This window comes from Mesitornis unicolor, unplaced genomic scaffold (genome assembly GCF_000695765.1).
Source record: "Mesitornis unicolor isolate BGI_N332 unplaced genomic scaffold, ASM69576v1 scaffold23292, whole genome shotgun sequence".
NCBI lineage: Eukaryota > Metazoa > Chordata > Aves > Mesitornithiformes > Mesitornithidae > Mesitornis > Mesitornis unicolor.
The window spans coordinates 38,758-56,544 of record NW_010168848.1 but is presented as its reverse complement, the minus strand read 5'-3'; the positions used below and the strand labels follow the sequence as shown (position 1 = coordinate 56,544).

The window sequence follows — 17,787 nt, the reverse complement described above, 5'->3', positions numbered from 1 at the left end:
ATGGAGAGGAGTTGTCACTATGGTAAACTTGCATTATATCTAAGTCTCCCCTACAAGGACCAGCTGAGAGAGTTGTGGCTGTTCAGCCTGGAGGAGAGAAGACTGCAGGGAGACCTTACTGCAGTCTTCCAGTTCCTGAAGGGGTCCTACAGGAAAGCTGGGGAGGGACTTTTTACAAGGGCAGGTGACAATAGAACAAGGGGAAATGGTTTTAAACTGGAAGAGGGTAGATTTAGAGTAGATATTAGGAAGAAATTCTTTACTGTGAGGGTAGTGAGACACTGGCACAGGTTGCCCAGGGAAGTGGTGGATGCCCCCTCCCTGGCAGTGTTCAAGGCCAGGTTGGACAGGGCTTTGAGCAGCCTGGGCTGGTGGGAGGTGTCCCTGCCCGTGGCAGGGGGGGTTGGACTGGGTGATCTTTAAGGTCCCTTCCAACCCAAATCATGCTGTGATTCTGAGAGTCACAACATAAAGTCCATCTTCTGTCACATTACTTCAGGCAGTGGTGAATTCCGGAGCGTTAGTGCTGACTTGCATGAAAGCAGTTCAACTGGAAAATTTTGGGCAGAAAATGTTAGGGTTTGTTGGGTTTTTTCTTCGATTTTTTACTTAGTTCTGGGGATAATTTAAAGGCCTGTGATCTTAACTAGTCCCATGTTTCAACCTGTGCCAGTGCCTGACCAATCCTTTTGTCTTCTGTCTCTTCCCAACCCTCTCAAGCTATGCCCTGTCGTAGACAGTCACATAAATCCTCAGCGGTGTGCTCGGTGCTGTGTTACCTCTGATGTTCTGTTCCCTTGGCTCTGACTTGTGGTTCCTGGATGGATCAAGAGTATTTCTTATGTCCTGTTTCGGCCTTTGACTTCAAGCCTCGAGCCGTCTTTATTGAATCTGGATCTTGCTGGATCTGAAAGGAAAACCTTAACCTAGTGTAAACATGCTACATGTACTTGTAGGCAGGATTCCTATGCTGCTTTATCCAACTGAAAAAAAGCATTTATGGTGATACTTCTTTTGGTGAATCTTGACAGCGCAAAACTCTTCACTCTCAAAAAAGCCCAATTTATGTGAATAATGAATCACCTCTCATTGGTGGCCTAGCAAAGCGTGCTCTAGGAGCAGTGTTGGAGAAGCAATTCAGCAGAAGCATTTGGTATACATCTGTTTTTATGAAGGCTTCTCCATAATTTATAGTGCCTCTTTCCCATTATTGTTGAATGAATGGAGATAGTCAAGGAAGAAGTTACATCAGTCTGAAAAGAAGTGATCCGTACTGTGCAAAATGCACGTGTAGGCGTGGGGGAGGACTGGCTGGCCTAGGAAGTAATGAAAATAGGCCGCATGTGTGCATGCAAGAAGGGATCCTTATCATTGGAGCTCCTCAAAGAGAGGGGAGAGAAGGTCATGGAGTAAAAGAAGATTTGAAGCCTCAAGCTCTTCAGAGCCAGAGTTGACTCCAGAACTGGCAGGGATCATGATGAAGGGGATAAGGTTGCAGAGACCTGGACTGGTATCCTCTCTGGGAGCTTTCATGTAGCTTATGTCAAATTCCCTGAATTGCCATACATTCTTATATATTGCCAAAACTAAGTACAGCACAGCAGTGGCGATGCGTATTTGAGATGGAAAACTTAGGGTTGATTTTTATTTTTGTAATAGAAAACCAGTCAAAATAGCTAAATAACTTTTAAGCCTGCTTTTTTTGGTTACTGATTCACAGATTAATTCTGTTCAAAGCAAAGTCAGCTATGGCATCAGATCACATTGCACAGGACTTTGTCCAGTCCAGTCGTGAAACGTGTAGGCACAGAAAAAAGTGTGCTTTTATATTGCACCAAAAGTTGCTCAAGAAACACGCCACTGGGAGAATTAAGTATTTACTTTATGAGGATAAGAGGGGAGAGCTGTAGAGAGAAGCAAAGAGTTCATACAAAGCATGAACACGGCACCCTTGTCTACAGGGCAAGTCAAGAAACCCATTCCATAGTGCAAGAACAAACAATTACCAAGTTGGAGTTTGTCTCCCTGAGCTAATTTGCTCTTTCTGTTTAGTGCCTTCCTTTTCAGCTCCCAGAAGGAAGGTATTAATGTCTAGGCAAGACCTTCATGTGCAGCCTGCTTGTTCGAGAGGAACAGTAACTGATCTGTCGTAAGTCTCAAGACACTACCTCTCAACTTCATGTTGTGAAGTGTGCTGTTCACTTCCAGCTCCAATTTATCTGTGCTGTGAGAAGTGCTTGTTGCAGTGTTTGAGCTGGACGTCCTGAAGTCAGAACTTGCTAAGTAAATATGGAAGCTTTAGGAAGAAGTGTATATGAGAAATGTTAAACCAATCTGATTTTAAAATACTTGCTGTGAATTGTGTTGCATGCTGTTCCTTCAAGTGTGGTTTTTCGAGTACACTTCATTGTCTGGCTTTGTGCAACCAGAGCTTGGTAGCATTAAGAGCTGCTCTGTTAGAATAGCCTCACCATAGGTGTCCCAGGCCATAAATTGCACCTTGTCCGTAGCCTTCTGCTAATCCATGTCTCCATGCAAAGGCTCAGCTGGGCAGCCTGTTCCTTGCTCCTCTTTCCCACAGTAATCTGTGATAGCAGTATCTTTTCCTAAAGACTTTTCCCCAGAACAAAGTCATCATAAGAGCCCATGCTAGACTTTATTTTGCTATCAGCTTATCTTGATGATACATTTCGTTTATGTTAGAAAACATTTTCAATTTTGTCCTAATTTTCATGATACCACGAATGAAGTTCAGTTAATTAACTGAACTTGAAATTTCTGAATTCAACTGAACTGAAATTTCCTTGAAATTGTAAACCTTTCAAGAAACTTTTGAGGTATTTTGTGACTTTGGTTGATGAAGGTGCACTTCAGTAGTGATCTAACAGGTCTAGTTGTTTGTTTTGATAAATGTGATCACTGCAGTTGGTGTATCAGAATGTACTGGGGGAGTGTCTTACATCCTGTGGTGCCTGTGTGCTGTGGTCTGACCAACATGGGTGCTCTTTGGTCTTCTGCTGAGCCTCTCTCAGTACTAAGTTGGATTTAGTGTTTCCTTTGGATAAGTGTTACTCTGTCAGCTTCCATGACTAATAAATACTCTTCTGCCCCATTTATTGAAGTACTTTCACTGTATCTATTACAGTACTCTCAGTGAACACTTCTGCAAAATGCAGTAAAACACAAGGTTAGCAGGATTTAACACACAAAAAGAATAACCTAGAAAGACGGAGTCATGTTGTAAAGTTGTACAAGCTGTGCTGGTTTTCATTAGAATTTGATTCTGGATAGATACGTCAATGACAGGTAATGGCTGGGACAGAAGAAGAGTTTCAGAGTAAAAAACTTTCTCTGAAGAAGGACAATGAATCAAATTAATAATTTCAAATAATGCCACTACAGCAGAAATGAATCCCCATCCCCTTCCACTGACACTGGTGGTGCCAGTATTATGATAACAGTTGGTGAATTTCTGGTTAGTATCAGTTAATTGTATAAAATACTCTCAAGTATGCTTTGTATGTGTTTCAATAGAAATGATTACTGTAAAATTACTGTTAATGATGAAAGACGATAACTGTTTCAGCACATGAAAGTGAGAGAGAAAATGGGAATAATGAAAATAAGGAGACGACAGATGGTCTTATAATAGAGGCTGGTGATTTTCAATTCATTCAATGTGTGCTCATCCACTGACAGGATGACCTCTGAAAAAGTTTAAATAGCCAGTGGTGATGGCTTTCAGATGTTCCTTAGGCCAAAATGGTAACAATGTATAAATGCCTGTAAAAGCTAAGTATTTGCTAAGTATCCTCGATGAAGGATAGAGAGGATCTGCTAGAACAAGCTCATGTTTTCTTTTCTGGTGCCGAATTTTGTATTTGGAGCAGTGCCTCCTTTGTTTGAGACCGCATTCTCCAAAGCACTGTACTTGATTTAATATCAGGGGGTGGATGAGGTTGCTGCTCTTGTGTTCATCAGAAAGCTCTATCACAGTGACAACACTTCATCATTAATGAGGTGGCATCATCAAACAACAACAGCCTCTAGATGCAAAATCTGTCCGTGTGCCAGAAGGCCGGGGTCCTGCTTTATGGCTGGCTCAAAGCAGCTTTATGCCAGCTTCACTGTGGTTCTGTACTGAGCGCAGCATCGTGTGAGATGGAAAGGAATTTTTTAATGTTCAGTTTTGGTAATTTTTGTAGGAAAACAAAAGTACCAGTCAAATTATTAGAGACAAGAGATGGGAAGCAAAAGGACCCCTCTGGTAATAAGTAGTCAGCTGTGTCTTTTGGGTTTGTGTTTTTTTTTTAACTGAAGTGAAATCATCTGCTAATAATAAGCATTTAAAAGTTCAGTGTTAAAATGAATATTAGTTTATGTGGCATGCTCTGTGTTGTTTTATAGATCAGCAGTTTGTCCTCTGTTCCTTAACCGTCAACTCTCAAAGGGCTCATCACCTGTCACAAGGCAATGTTCAGCACATTCAGGCTGCTCTTTGCAGAGGGAGCAGCCCCTCCTCCTCACCTCCCAGCCTGTCCTTTCTAGAGTGCCTATATCCATCTAGTGCAACCCTTCAAACATGCGAACTATCTCACTGAATTTCTGTAAGCCTGGTGGGATCAAAGCTCTTCACCTGTGCACCCTCTGATTCCTCCTGTTTTGTTTCCAGTGATGTACTCGTGCACAGGCACTTGAGCTGTGCTCCTGCTTGTGCTGCCTTCACAAGGAACGTACCAGAGCCTCCTATCACAGTGCCCCCATGTCTCGTCAGGCCATGATCATCATCATTCCCTGACCTTGTTTGAAGCCCTCCTCGTAGGTTACCAAGCCTGCTGGTAAAGATTCTCTTTTCAGGTGGATTTTTTCTCTCTCCCATGGCCTTGCATTCCTCAACAGGAAAAGGTAAAAAAATCCGTAGCATTGCAGTCACTTTTAGTCAAGCCTAACTATAGCCATGGTCCAATTCAGATCATAAACCTGGGCATGAATTTAGGGTGAGGTATTTCATAGTAGTTCAGCATGTTACAAAGCATCATCTTCAGTTCTTAACAGCTCTGGGTAGGGTGGCACCTCATGCTAACATGAACTTTAATTGGCCATGTTGAGTGTTGTGTTCGCTTACCTTTCTGCCGTACCTAGCAAGTTTCCTCTTATTAAGAGTACTGTCACATTCTCTGTTCAGGAACCACACAGTTTCTCCTCCTCTTTATATCTCACCCCTGCTGAATGGGTGGCAACACTCTATTATGAAAAACAAATCCCGTAGTGTGCATATAGCAGGAGCTAATCTCAGCTGCTTTGTTCTATAACAAAGCAAGAAACAGCTGCTGAGATTAATAGGCAAGGTGAAGATGAGGTGGTTCAATCCATCATCAAATTGCTTCACTTTAAGAGTGCTACAGAGCAGTAGGATTACCAAAATTCTCCAGCAAATCACTAGGAAAAACAAACAAACAAACCCAGAAGGAAACATTGTTTGCCCTTAGTAAAATGCAAAGGTTGTACATAGAGAGAGATGTCTTGAGAGATTTCTGGGATTGGGAGGGTATCTGAGAATAGAAGAAATAGCCTAGGCAAGAATTGTATTGTTAGCATCTGAACAACAACAAAAAAAGTCAGCAAGCTCCAGTTGTTGTCCTGCTGTACTTTCATACATATCCGCCTCCAATTTTCCCCATTTCTTTTCCTTTTCTTTCTACTTGTTTGTAACCATGTTGTCTGCCAGCTAGCTCCAGGGTACAGAGTCTTTGTATTCAAAATCCCACTAGCGTTTTCTCTGCAACTTTCCCAATAAAACTTTGAGATTAACCTTAAAAAGAATTTTTAAAATGGAGATATTTTAAATTAGCAAATGCTGCAGCATTTTAATTCTTTCTGGTTTTCAGCCTTTTTAGACTTGGTGCTTTGCAGTCTGCAGGGCCAGAATTGTTCAGTCTCATTATGTCAGCAACTTGATTTTATTGTTTGAAACAATACTGAGCAGCATTAAGTAAATCATAAAGGACTGGTAATCAAGAAATCATGCAGCTTATTCAAGTCCTGGATCACTTGCCCAACATCACACACTGGGTCAGTGTTGTCTCTGAATCTGCTGCTGGAGGATATTCTCCATGGTGGCACATTGGTTTCTGTTTTAAAAACAAAAAAAAACCCCCAAACCAATTTCTGCCACCTCAGACCCTGCGCGGAGCTGTGTGTTGTTTGCATGTAGTCGTAATTGCATGCTGTTGAGTAATCTTTCTCTCCAAGAAATATAAAAAATAGTGAATAAATAAAAAAGCACTTCTCAGGCTCTGCTTTTGCATACGTATCTGTAAAAAGATTTTCAAAGCTGACTCACCTTCACCCAGCTGTAGGGACTCACAGTTGACGTTTTACTTGTCTGTAGAGCAGTAGATTAAACTTGTGTTTTGTTTTATTGCTGTCTTCCAAAGACTTTCATAGTCAGATATGAGATGTAAAGTCATCTGCTTTGCCAATTGAAGTAGATTGAGATTTGGAATATCTCATTCAAATTCCATTCTACAAAAAGTGTATCTTTAGTGCATTCAGTGTGCTTTAGAAGATGGCTAACATTCTTGCTGAACTGGACAGAAAACAGGCATGAAAAAAGCACAGTTGATTGTAAACATAGGTGAAACTTGTATGTTTTAAAAGCCTTTGTTTGGCCTGGTATGTCAACTAAAGGACTCTTTATTTCCTGTTGTTATTGAGTGTATGTAGACCATTTGTTCATCTGACACAAGATAAGGTGCCTGCTCTGGAAAACTAGTGGCATAACTGGTGACTAAGGTGAACTGAACCTGTATATGCCAAAAGATGTGGACAAGTTACTAGCAATGAAAAAGAGCTCTGACTTGATGATATAAGGAGACTTTTCACCATTTGGATAGTCAGGCATTACAACAAGTTGCCTAGAGAGGTTGATGGGTCTCTCTCCTGGGAGGTTTTTGAGACCCAACTAGGTCAAGCCCTGAGCACTGTGGTGTGATCCCGTTGCTGATCCACCTTTGAGCAGGACTTTGGTCTGGGGACTGCCAAAGGTCCCTTGGAGCCAGAGTTGTTGTGGGGGTCTGAATGTCAGCAACAAAGTCCTGCCTTGCTGCCCATTTCACTAGGCTGGCTGCTCCGAGGTGGCCAACTTCTTCAAGGGCAGATTTATACCTTAAAATGCTGCATGCTGTATGGGACGGAAAAGTTCCATCTCAGCAGAGATCTGCCTGCCTCTGAAGTGGGATTTTCATCCCCGAGGATCTCTGGTGTCCTGGAAGGCCTGGGAGCCCCCTCTGACAGGGCAGACTGGTTCTGATTTTGTGTTAATTGGCATTTTGTTAATTGTGTTAATTTGATGCTGTGACACTTATTTGGGTAAAGTTTGCTTGCAGAGTAAGATACATGCAGTGTTTGCCTGCAGCATTTCAGTCTTGTTTGTTTACTGGAGAGACTGTGTAGGGTGCTTAAATGTTGGCCCCTGCTTGTACAGCGTCTGGAGGCACCCAGGCTGTTCCCTCTGGGTGCTTCCCAAGGTCAAGACCACATCTCTTGTTTCGTGGACCTGTCACTCTGTCACTCAGTGCTGAAAGTGTGACTGTTGTCCTGTGCGGAGTGCTAGTCCATTGTATGATGTTATGTGTTGAAATAGCATCCACAGTGACAGGTTTGTCACGCCCTTTGCTTCTTCCTTGCCACATTTCAGAATCCCTGGGTCACGCAGAAGAGGCCAGCCTAAAACTGAAAAAAATCACTGATGAGCGTGGTCTTGTTTTTGCTGAGCTGACAGAAATCATGTCTGTTCAGATGATGCGAATGGTGGGGAGTGGTGTCTGCAGTGAAGGTGGAACACAGTCAGGCCAGAAAATGCAGCCTGAGATTGTAGTCAGTAAAAGCAGCAGGCAGAAAGAGGAGCTGAAGCTGCCAGTGACTCAGCTGTTTAAAAGTTGGTATTGTTTTTAAACCCAAAATCTTAAACCAATAAAGCTCTTTTTATTTTCACTAACTTAACAGATCTAAGATTTATCTACAGATTCTTTTAAGTGAGTATATAACTTTAAAAAATGATGTGATAAATTTTGTTTACTTTCTAGATACTTGATCTGCCATCACTTCTGCCCCCTCCTTTGAAGATCTTACTTGTTCAGGACTGCAGATAGCACTTAACTGATGCTCTCCTGGTTCCAACTGATTTGAGGCTGCCCTTTGGAAAGAGTTTTTGTTGCTGCCTGTTTTAGAAGCTTTTGCAGGGTGTAGACTGGCAGCACAGCTATCCTGATGCAGTGATGGGTTGCTGTTGAAAGGCGCAGCGTGCTATCTCAGCAGCTCCCTTGGGCTGACAGTGGCGTTTGACCAACCATGCACTGAGCTACTCAGAAATCTAAACCAGTAGAAAATCAACATTTTTTTCCTGCCAGTCTCTGGGCTGGCTTACTGTGAGGTCAGCTGAGCTGCTGGCAGCAGCACAAGTGAGAGGAAAGGGAGGAGAAGTGGCTCGTCTGTATGGTTAAACCATTTTCTTAAACCTTATTTCTCTTGTATTTATGTCCATAAACCAGCTCAGAAGCTGAAACTAACAGTAGCCCCCATCTTCTTACCCCTGCTGTTTTTCCTGTGACTGCAGCACCGCATCCTGCATTGTGCCAGCCAAGTATCAGTGTAGGCACATCCTGAACTGCAGTGGAGAATCTGCCTGGCTTTATTTTTTTTGATGGATTCGTTTTCACCAGGTTTCTTTTGTGTAGCTGCTCAAATGCTTCACCAGAGCAGAAGGATGATGAAAGGGAACGAGCGGGTGGCTCAGGGTGCAGGGGAGAGCGGCTGCTTGTTTGACTAAATTTGTATTGCCAGCTTCAGCTGTCTTAATGTGTGCCTGGTATTACAGTATTAGGCAATGATTATATTTGTACCTATTATTTCACTGCTCTGTGAGCATTTTAGAAATGTTTTCTGGGTTTATGAGTTTGTCCCTGTGACATTTGGGAAATGTTCTTTCTGGTTTTCCTTCCTGCAGGTTGTCTTTGCCATATGCACTGTGTAGGCTGCAACAGGCAGTGCAGCTGCAATTCAGGTGGCTGATTGATCCTTCACTTACTCGATTTGTCCCAGACATATAGCACGGGGGGGGGGCTGTACTGTAAATAGTCGCTGGGACAGGGGCAAGACTTGTTTAAATCACTGACTATCATCTTGAAGTATTCTGACTGACTTGGAGAAACCACGTAGGGAGGAAGAGGTAGGGATAGAAGATGGCAACTGTGAGGCTCAGTCAGAAAATGCTGGGACCTGCTGTTGCAGAGGGAGGTCTTGGAATGGGCATGTGCTACAGAGATTAAAGGAAACTGGTAGCTAGAAACCTCTGAAAATTTGCCTCATGCCCATATTAATTTCAGCTTTCATCAGTCTTAAAAAAGGCTTTGTTAACACTGAGATGGATGGAAAATGGTGATCACCGCAGTGGTTACTTGTCTCAGTGGGACTGAGCTGGGCAGGTTTACGGGCAGTGCGTGGAGATCACTTGTATTGTGGTCAACAGCATGGATTGAGAGGAGGCGAGTAGCATTTTTAGCCCACTTACCATAACCACACTGTCCACAGCATCCTTGCATCTTCCCTTTCCTTTATAATCTTCTGTCCTCAATAGTCATTTGTTCCCTATAGAAGGAATTAAGAAAGAAGTGCAGTTTCCTAAATAAGGCATTTCAGATGCTCTGAAAGTACATGAAACAAGTTGTAAAAATATGATTGTGTCTTTTTCTTCTTCATTCTTGCAGGTGGAATTAGCTTCTCCCTGCAGAATATATGTCCATCACTTCAGAGATTTCAGTGGTTTATGTTGTTGCAGGTTGCTGTTGGAGTGTCTCATTCAAAATGATTTTGCATCATGACCTTTCTGCTTTATAGCCCTGGAAGCTGTCATGCCTGCTGTGTTATTTCTGTTATTTATGTTATTTTCTCTGTGTTTTGCAATGTTATTTCTACAATCATTAGCAGTCTTCCTAGCATCCATGGAGCTGCTGTCTCTATTAGTACTGGAGAGTTTGTAGGACAGACACTTTGCGTAGTTGTCCCAAGGAGACTTTGTGACCTTGAGAGAGGCACTGACCTGGGTTTCTCACCAGGTATGAATGACTTACATCACTTCCCCTTACCACCTATAAGCATCTTCTCTGCAAGCTTTTTCAGAATAGACTTCAAGTCCCAAGACAGAAAAGTTTATGCCAAGATGTGATGCATCATTCCAGCCAGTTCCCAGGCCTCTGTTTCCAGCAACGTCTTTGTGTGCTGGCTGGGACTTGGTGGTTTTGTTGCTGCCTGCAGGTTGGTGGGAGAAGATTTTCCTTTCTCAGCTACCACTCTATTGCCATACATATGGATACATATTTCCATCTGGAAGTGTAAAAAAAGTTGCCCACCATTCTACCACTTTAAGATCCTTTTCTAACTTTCTTCATTCTTTCCCATGGATATTGCAGCTGAGCCCGTGTTTCCTTTCTGCAAATGCGCTGTAAATGTGCCGATTTGACCATGTCAAAGCAACTGGTGGTTTTAATTACATGGGTATTTTGCATAGAAAAATCAAAGACTCAGAAAAATCTTAGTTCAGTCCCCAGTTAATTAGTTTTCCCATCTACTTGTCTTGCTTGAGTGGAATTGAAAAGACTAAAATTATCAAAATTCATGGCTAAATCTGTCTCAGTTGTTTGCTACCTGTCTAGTATTGTAGGTACCATCTGAATCTGATTGTATGTATTCATATCTTACCGACCCAATTGATAGTTTGGTTTGTTATTCACCCTTAACATTACCTAAATTTAAACTAGATGCCATTAAAAATATTTTTTTCTGTCTGATGCTGCTATTGGAATACCACACCTTAGTTCCTAAAATTCAATGTCATGGTATCTTTGCTAGATTTTAGTCCTAACTGGATGGAGAACCTCATGAACTCAGTGAAACACCTCCTACAATTGCTTTGCGGTGTTCAACAATCTGAGTCTCTTTTGTCTACCTGGTCTGTGATGCTCTGCAAGTGCATGCATCCTAGAAGATTAAAATGACTCTCATCAGTTACTGTCTAAAGAGCCAGCTGTGTTTTCTTACTGATCCATTGTGCTGCAATGAGAATGTCTATAAACTGCCACTGCCCCACTACCATCAGCCTGCTGCTTCCCTTCTGAGCTGTCATGTTTCTTACCTGATTGACTGTGCAAGTCTTAGACTTTCTAAGACCTTGTAGGCCTTTTTGTAACATTTTCTATTAAAATTGGCCTTTATTTGAATAGGTTGAGACTTGTGATTTGCTTCTCTTCCTCAGCACAGCAACCACTGTTCGTTCTACCTTTTTCCGTTTGCTCTGAATTGCGTTTGTCATAACTTTATCAAACTGTCATTGCAATAATGTTTCTCAGCATATTTTTATCTAACAACACACTATATTCAAAAAAGAAAATCAGCAGACCACCTTGTGCAGTTTTATTGTCATGGTTCTCCTTTGTGCCTCAACACCATAGTACTCTAGTACAGTATAGGCTTCTCCAGTTTACTGATGGGGGTTTTGTTCCCATTTTGTTTGCTTGCATGTAAATGTGTGAATTTATTCTGTTTTGGTTTGAGTATTATGAAGCTGCAGTCATTTCACAAACCACTTACAGTGTTTAATGGAGTATTGGTTGAAAACAGCTACCAAAGACTGCTTTCCAAGGAAAGCCCCTTCCGTTCTGTAATGGCAGTAGTTTTCTGTGGGATAAGGACAAGCAAATTAATTTTCAATGTGCTAAGTGAGGTTTCAGCCACTGGGAATATGTGGTTGATTTTCAGCCCACAGTTTTACCTGAGCATATGCTTTATATTCTGACCTCATGGGCAAAGTAAGTAGGAGCTCCCATGTTTCAATTAAGACCTTTTTTTTTCATAAAATATTTTTAATGCTGAAGCTTTCTATTTTCATTCTACCTGTGAGTGCCCTTAATTGTTGCTGTAGGAACATCTGAGTAGCTACTTGCCTGGGTAATGTGGCAGTTTTCCTAATTCAGTTGTTTTTACCTCTTGCAGGAAGCAGCAAACATGCTGCATCTTATGCAGAACAGGCTGAAGGAAGAGGAACAGCACCTGCTTAAGAGTGGAAGTGAGTGGGATTTTTTCACAGCTTGTGTTAGCAGAGAAATTGTTAAGTACTGGCTACTTTATGTTTAAGTATCCACTTACAAGCAGAGGGGCATGGAATACATGACAGAGTCAACAAGCTATATTAGAAAGAGTAGAATTACAATAATTTTAAAAGGACAACAGTGAAATAGGGAACCTAACCTCTGTGAAATGCTCCTCTGCCTTGTAAGTTTTACCTGCAGTGCTGAGGGTTGAAAGCAGTCATCCACTAAACATACTGTGCAATTGCAGAAAGGAGATTTTAGGCTTCATTTTAATATTATCCAAGCCCATATAGGCTTGTCCCAACATGATGAGATTGCTGATGAAAGGTTGGTTTGTGAACAGTCTTGGTCAGAAGATTCTCCCTAGCAAAATGCTTGTGTGTAGGTGAGTAGTCTCATTGGTTTGTGGGACTGCTTGCCTTGTATTACATGTGTGCTGGTGTGCCTTGCAAAACTGGAGTGTAATTTCTGTCCTCAGCAGTCAGCCTGCCACATTGCATGGCATGGAGTTATGTGTTTGGATTAATTCTTTGTGGTGTGTCTATGAGATCATAACTTTCACAGGTGGAAAAATTCTCAGTTTGAAATCCTCTTTAATATTACTTATCTTCAAATTGGGGTCCATGTTTGCCTGCTTGCATTTGCTTGATTTTTGTGTACCTGCAAAGTGTGAAAGCAATTAAAATTTGGGTTTTTTCTTTTTTTTTGTATACTTACTCTTAATTAATTAGAATTCTAGCTGAGGATCAGAAGGGAATAATAACCTCTTGAGATTCTGCAGAAAGCTAACAAACCAGATTTTGCTTCTTTTGAGCCAAGCATCAGCAAGAACTTCCTCATTAATTACCCTTGTGAATTTAATATTGCAATATGTGCATTTTCGTATGGAAGGGAAGTTAATTCTCAGGATCAGAGGGAGAGTGCATGAAAGCTGAGATTGAGTAAGGACATAGAAGTTGCGCTTTACAGTTTGTTTGCTGGCAGAGATTTTCAGAGCAAGCTCATGAAAGAGGAAATTCGCTCATTTCTGCCAATCTTTGATCTCATCTTATGTCAGTGCAGGAAAACTGAGTAAGTGTTAGCTGAAAACATAGGATTTGTAATATAAATCACAGGAATGTGGAATTGTTTCAAGGATTTACTTGAGTAAAAAAGTCCAAGTCCTACCATCTGACATTTTCCAGGGCAAATAAGTTCAAGAGGAAAAGAACATCTATCATCAGTAATTAGCAGTGTGATGGGTAATGTGAAAATTTGCTGACCTGTTTTCTCCTTGTCTGTGGAAAACTGTTTGGTCATTTTGTATCTCTGAAATAATATGAACCTTGCATTTTAGTGAGTGATTTAACTGCCACCTAACAACATACGACTATGACTTTTAATGACCTAAAAATATTACCATAATACATCTTTATTCAATACTTAATTGTCATAATTAGTATTTATACTAGTGGTAAGAGCACTGGGATCCTATTTTTCAGTGCTGGCTCATTTATTGACTGTCCCATAACTTTGGAAAATGAAGTCATCTTTGTCAACTCTGGTCTGCAGACTTCCACACCGTGTGCAGATAAAGACAGAGTTGCAGAGGTGTAACTGAGACAATAAATTTGGCTCTCGGAGGCTGTTTGCCCAGTCACGAGCATGGAGCATGGCTTCATTACTGGGTGCTGCAAAGTTAATTTATTGAATGTTGTAAAGCTCTCCGAGACCATGGTTTGCTAACATATAATGATCAGGTACTAGGCTGTGCTTTCCCCTTACACCAGACCCCACTCTCCTCCTCTCATTATTAGTTAAATAATACCCTTTGTACAATTCAAAACCAGGAGATCTGTTTTGATAAGAGAATGCAGAGGTTGGTGTCTTAAATGGCATAGTGCCCCATTAGGGCTATGTTTACAGAATGGTTATGTTAATCCTGGCATCCTAGTCACAAGAAAAATACGGATTTTGCACAAGAGAAAACAAAGAAGCAGCAGCAGAATCAACACAGCGTAACTGAGCAGCTTTGCCTGTCCAGGCCACCCCGAGGGTTAATAGTGGCATTCACACTAGAAATGGGAAGCACAATGAGGGATGGAGTTTGTGACATAGAGGATTCCTGAGAGCCCTACAACCTTGGTCTGGAGGGTAGCGATTTTGTCAAGAAGTCCTGTGGACATTGTGTCTATGGTGTAAAGTCCTACAGGCATGAGCACTCAAACCTTCTTTCACCTGTGTTTGAAGGTTCTGTGTGTTACATTCTCCTTCTAAAGACAGAATGTGCCCTGTTAATGAAACAGATACAAGGATGATTAAAGAGAAACTTTTCTTTGCCATCAGAAACATATTTCTAAAGTAGGTTTTGGAAGGAAAAAATACTTCCTTACTTATTCCACTTGCATTTTTGAGTAATGCCCCCCACACAAAGCAAAGTGCTTTTATCCTAACTTTTCTTCCATCTTCAGTTTGTAAAAAAATTTAGGACTCCGTTGTCTGGCCTTCAACCCAGCAAATACCTTGTACCTGCTTGCGGGACTGTTAAAGTAGACCCTGCTCTGACTTGCTCTTGCACATGCAACAGGTTCTGGAGATGAAGTGATCAGCTTCCTCCTCTTGCAGCTGCACTAAGTGGAAGGTGGGCAGACTGGGCTGATGTCTCCCGGCATCCTGAGGCTCTCTGGCCAAAGCTTCAAGGTGCGGGGTGGTGAAGCGAGCTTTGTTTGAATGGTTTCATTGCTCTCCTACACAAAGGGGTCGCATGTGGGGCCAGTGCCTCCTGCAAGGAAAGGGGAAGGTTCTCTAACTCTCATTACTCTTTGCCCCTGAGAGCTGTGAAACACTTAATGAGGCTCTTCTAACAGCATAGACTGGAGTCTGGTGATAAATCTGTTACCATTAACTGATAAAAGTCAGCATCCATTCTGCCCCTGTAAGCCCTCTTACCTTTGCGTTCCTTCGTAATTGATGCAGTTCTCTGATTGTCTGGATCCTTTGACCTTATCTCCTGCTAATTTGGTTAGAAGGGGTTGCAAATTAACAGTTCATTTTTCTGCAGCAGAGGTTGCAGGAATTTGGACAGCTCTCAGTTGAGTTTCAGGCTGAACTAACACCAGGGAAACCTGAATTGTATTTCTTATAAGGAAGAGCTGTGACATGTAGGTTGAATTGTGGAGGTCTGTGTTAATATAGAAAGCCCATAGATATGTCATGGTACTCACATTAAATTTGCAAAAAATATTCAGTGTGATTCAGAAATAGCCTGGTTCTTTTTTTTCTTTTTCTAGCATAATTGCAAATCATCTCTTATTTCTGACAGAGGATCCCCATAAAACCACTGCACTGGAAAAAAAAAAAGCCTAACACTAAGTTATATGAAAACCCATTCTTAAATTATGTAAAGATATTGAACTCTAGCTACAGATCAGGCTTTGAGTATTATTTACATGATGAAAATATATGCAATTAAGTATTTGCAGCAGTACAGAAATGTTTTTTTGTGATGAGTGGCAAGTAAATGGCTGTTATTTTTGTAATCTTTCTTTCACATAAGATGCTCTTACAGAACCCAGTGTACGATCCGGTGTTTTTCACACAGCGTGCTGCCCTTGAGGCACATCCAAGGTTGGTGCAAAGTAACAAATGCCAACTGACTGAAACTCAGGGCTTGGTTTCCTTGAAGTTAATGGAACAGTGACTCTTAAACGTTATATTAGACACTGCTCGGATGAGCACTGTGAAGGCTGTTGATAGAACTATTGTCAGGTGTAGATATGTGAAGAGTGGCTCTGATAATGGTGTGGTGGGAGAGGAGAGGACTAGGAAGGTCACTGGCCACCACAGAAATTCAGGATGTTTTTTCAGGTTCATCCAAGGTTGAAAACACATTTGCTGAGCAAAAAGTAACAAGTGGAAATGTTTCTAGACTGAAATACATTTTTTCAGACTGATCAGCTGATATCAGTTACAGATCTTTCTTTCTTAGTTTTTTACACACTTTTTCACATACATTCTCACGTACTTTCTCACACCCTTTCTTTTTAAGATTTTTTTTTTTGGTCAGATTAAAAGCAGACTGTATAAACTATAGTTAAAAGAAAGTAAAATATTTTGGTTTGAAAATACAAAAAAACCCTTTGAATTTTTCAAAATACTTCCTTATTTCTTTTGGGTAACACTTGGCCCAGAATTTGATTACAGTTTGCAAAAGTATTTGCTGTAAAATTGCATTTTTTAAAAATGAATGTACCACTTTCTCCTGTGCTGTTACAGTCAGCCCACCCTGCATAGTCTTGCTTGATCTGTAGAGTGAATACACATCCATGTTACGTGGCATTTTGAAATTTGCACTCCTTCAGTATTGCTCAGGAATAGCAATAGTATTAATTGATGCTCCTGGAGAACTTCAGTTCTGCTCATACACAACCAAAGTGGTTTCTTGGCCTGTTCTACCTGCCGAGCTAACTCTTTAGGCAGCCGAGCAAAATGTGCTTAACTCTATCGCCTTGCCCAGTTAAACAGAGAAAATAGATGTTGTGCTTCAGACAGCAAATCGCATGATGCCATTGCAGTTTGATGCTGCACTGAATGTCTTGTACCCTTTGTATTGAAGAACTGATGCTTGAAAATCTGACAGCAGAGAAACAGAAAGCCCCATTGCAACAATTGCGGCATTGGAAGTGTAGCAGTGAGTCTCTGAGTAAATCTCATAAGGCCGAGATGCCTGGATGATATTGCTAATGCTCAACACTGTCACCAGCAGGATGCTCAGACCATCCATCTTCTTGTAACAGACACTTGGAATCTGTCCACAGTAGTCTTGTGTTTTGCTTGTTAAATAATTGCAAATTCATATTCTAATTGAATAGTACTTTGATGGATTCTTGGCTTTTAAGATCATTAGAAATAGTTATGGTCACCGAATATGACCTCTCTATAAAATGGGCCAACAAATATCTTAGCTACTTATTCCTGTGCCAGGAATACAAATCCCAGTTTAAATGGAGCTTGTCATTGAGAGTTAATTTTAATTATTTCAAGTGACAGAGACCTATTGCTTCCCTGGGCAGTGGTTAATTGTCCTTACTGTTAAAAATAGGAGTTTGGATACTGTAGCAATAGACCATTTTAAAATGACCAAACAAGGTAAGAAAGTGCACTTAGGCCTCTACAACCCACTGGCTGGTGTTTGTTGGTAGGTTATTGCCTAGTTTTAGTATATGTGGGTCTGAACATCCAAGCTTTCTGCTGAATTTAGTAGCCACAGGTGGCTGAGCCTTCATCAATAGCTCTCGTACCAGGATGAATTGTTTTGAGGGATCAGACGAAGGATCTCAGTTTTGTGCAAGGACAAAGGATGTTCCCTACTTTTTCTATATATTTCTTTATCTATCAAAGCCTTTCTTCCTGTTCAAATTGCAAATATGTACGTATTCAGGCTGATGTACACAACTAATGTCTCTGAGTTTGGTGAGAGTCTGGGTTTGGTAGAACCAAAGCTTTCAAGTGGGAACTGAAATTCACTCTCCCTTCAGATGCATTAAAATCCCAATCCACCCCTTTTTTTCTTCTGTTCTAAAATGTCATGCTATTTATTACATGGATTTTATTTTGGATCAAGTGTCTGTTGCCCACTTGATTTTCTCATGATGTTTTTCCA

At 41.2% G+C, this 17,787-nt stretch overlaps 1 protein-coding gene across 1 annotated transcript in view; it reads left to right on the top strand.

The window, feature by feature from the left end:
- CLUAP1 (clusterin associated protein 1) overlaps positions 1-17,787 on the top strand; it is a 65,672-nt gene that overhangs the window by 30,894 nt on the left and 16,991 nt on the right. Inside the window, exon 9 of the mRNA XM_010179167.1 lies at positions 12,049-12,121. Within this exon, the coding sequence (XP_010177469.1) occupies positions 12,049-12,121 (73 nt within the window). The remainder of the gene's footprint in view (positions 1-12,048; positions 12,122-17,787) is intronic.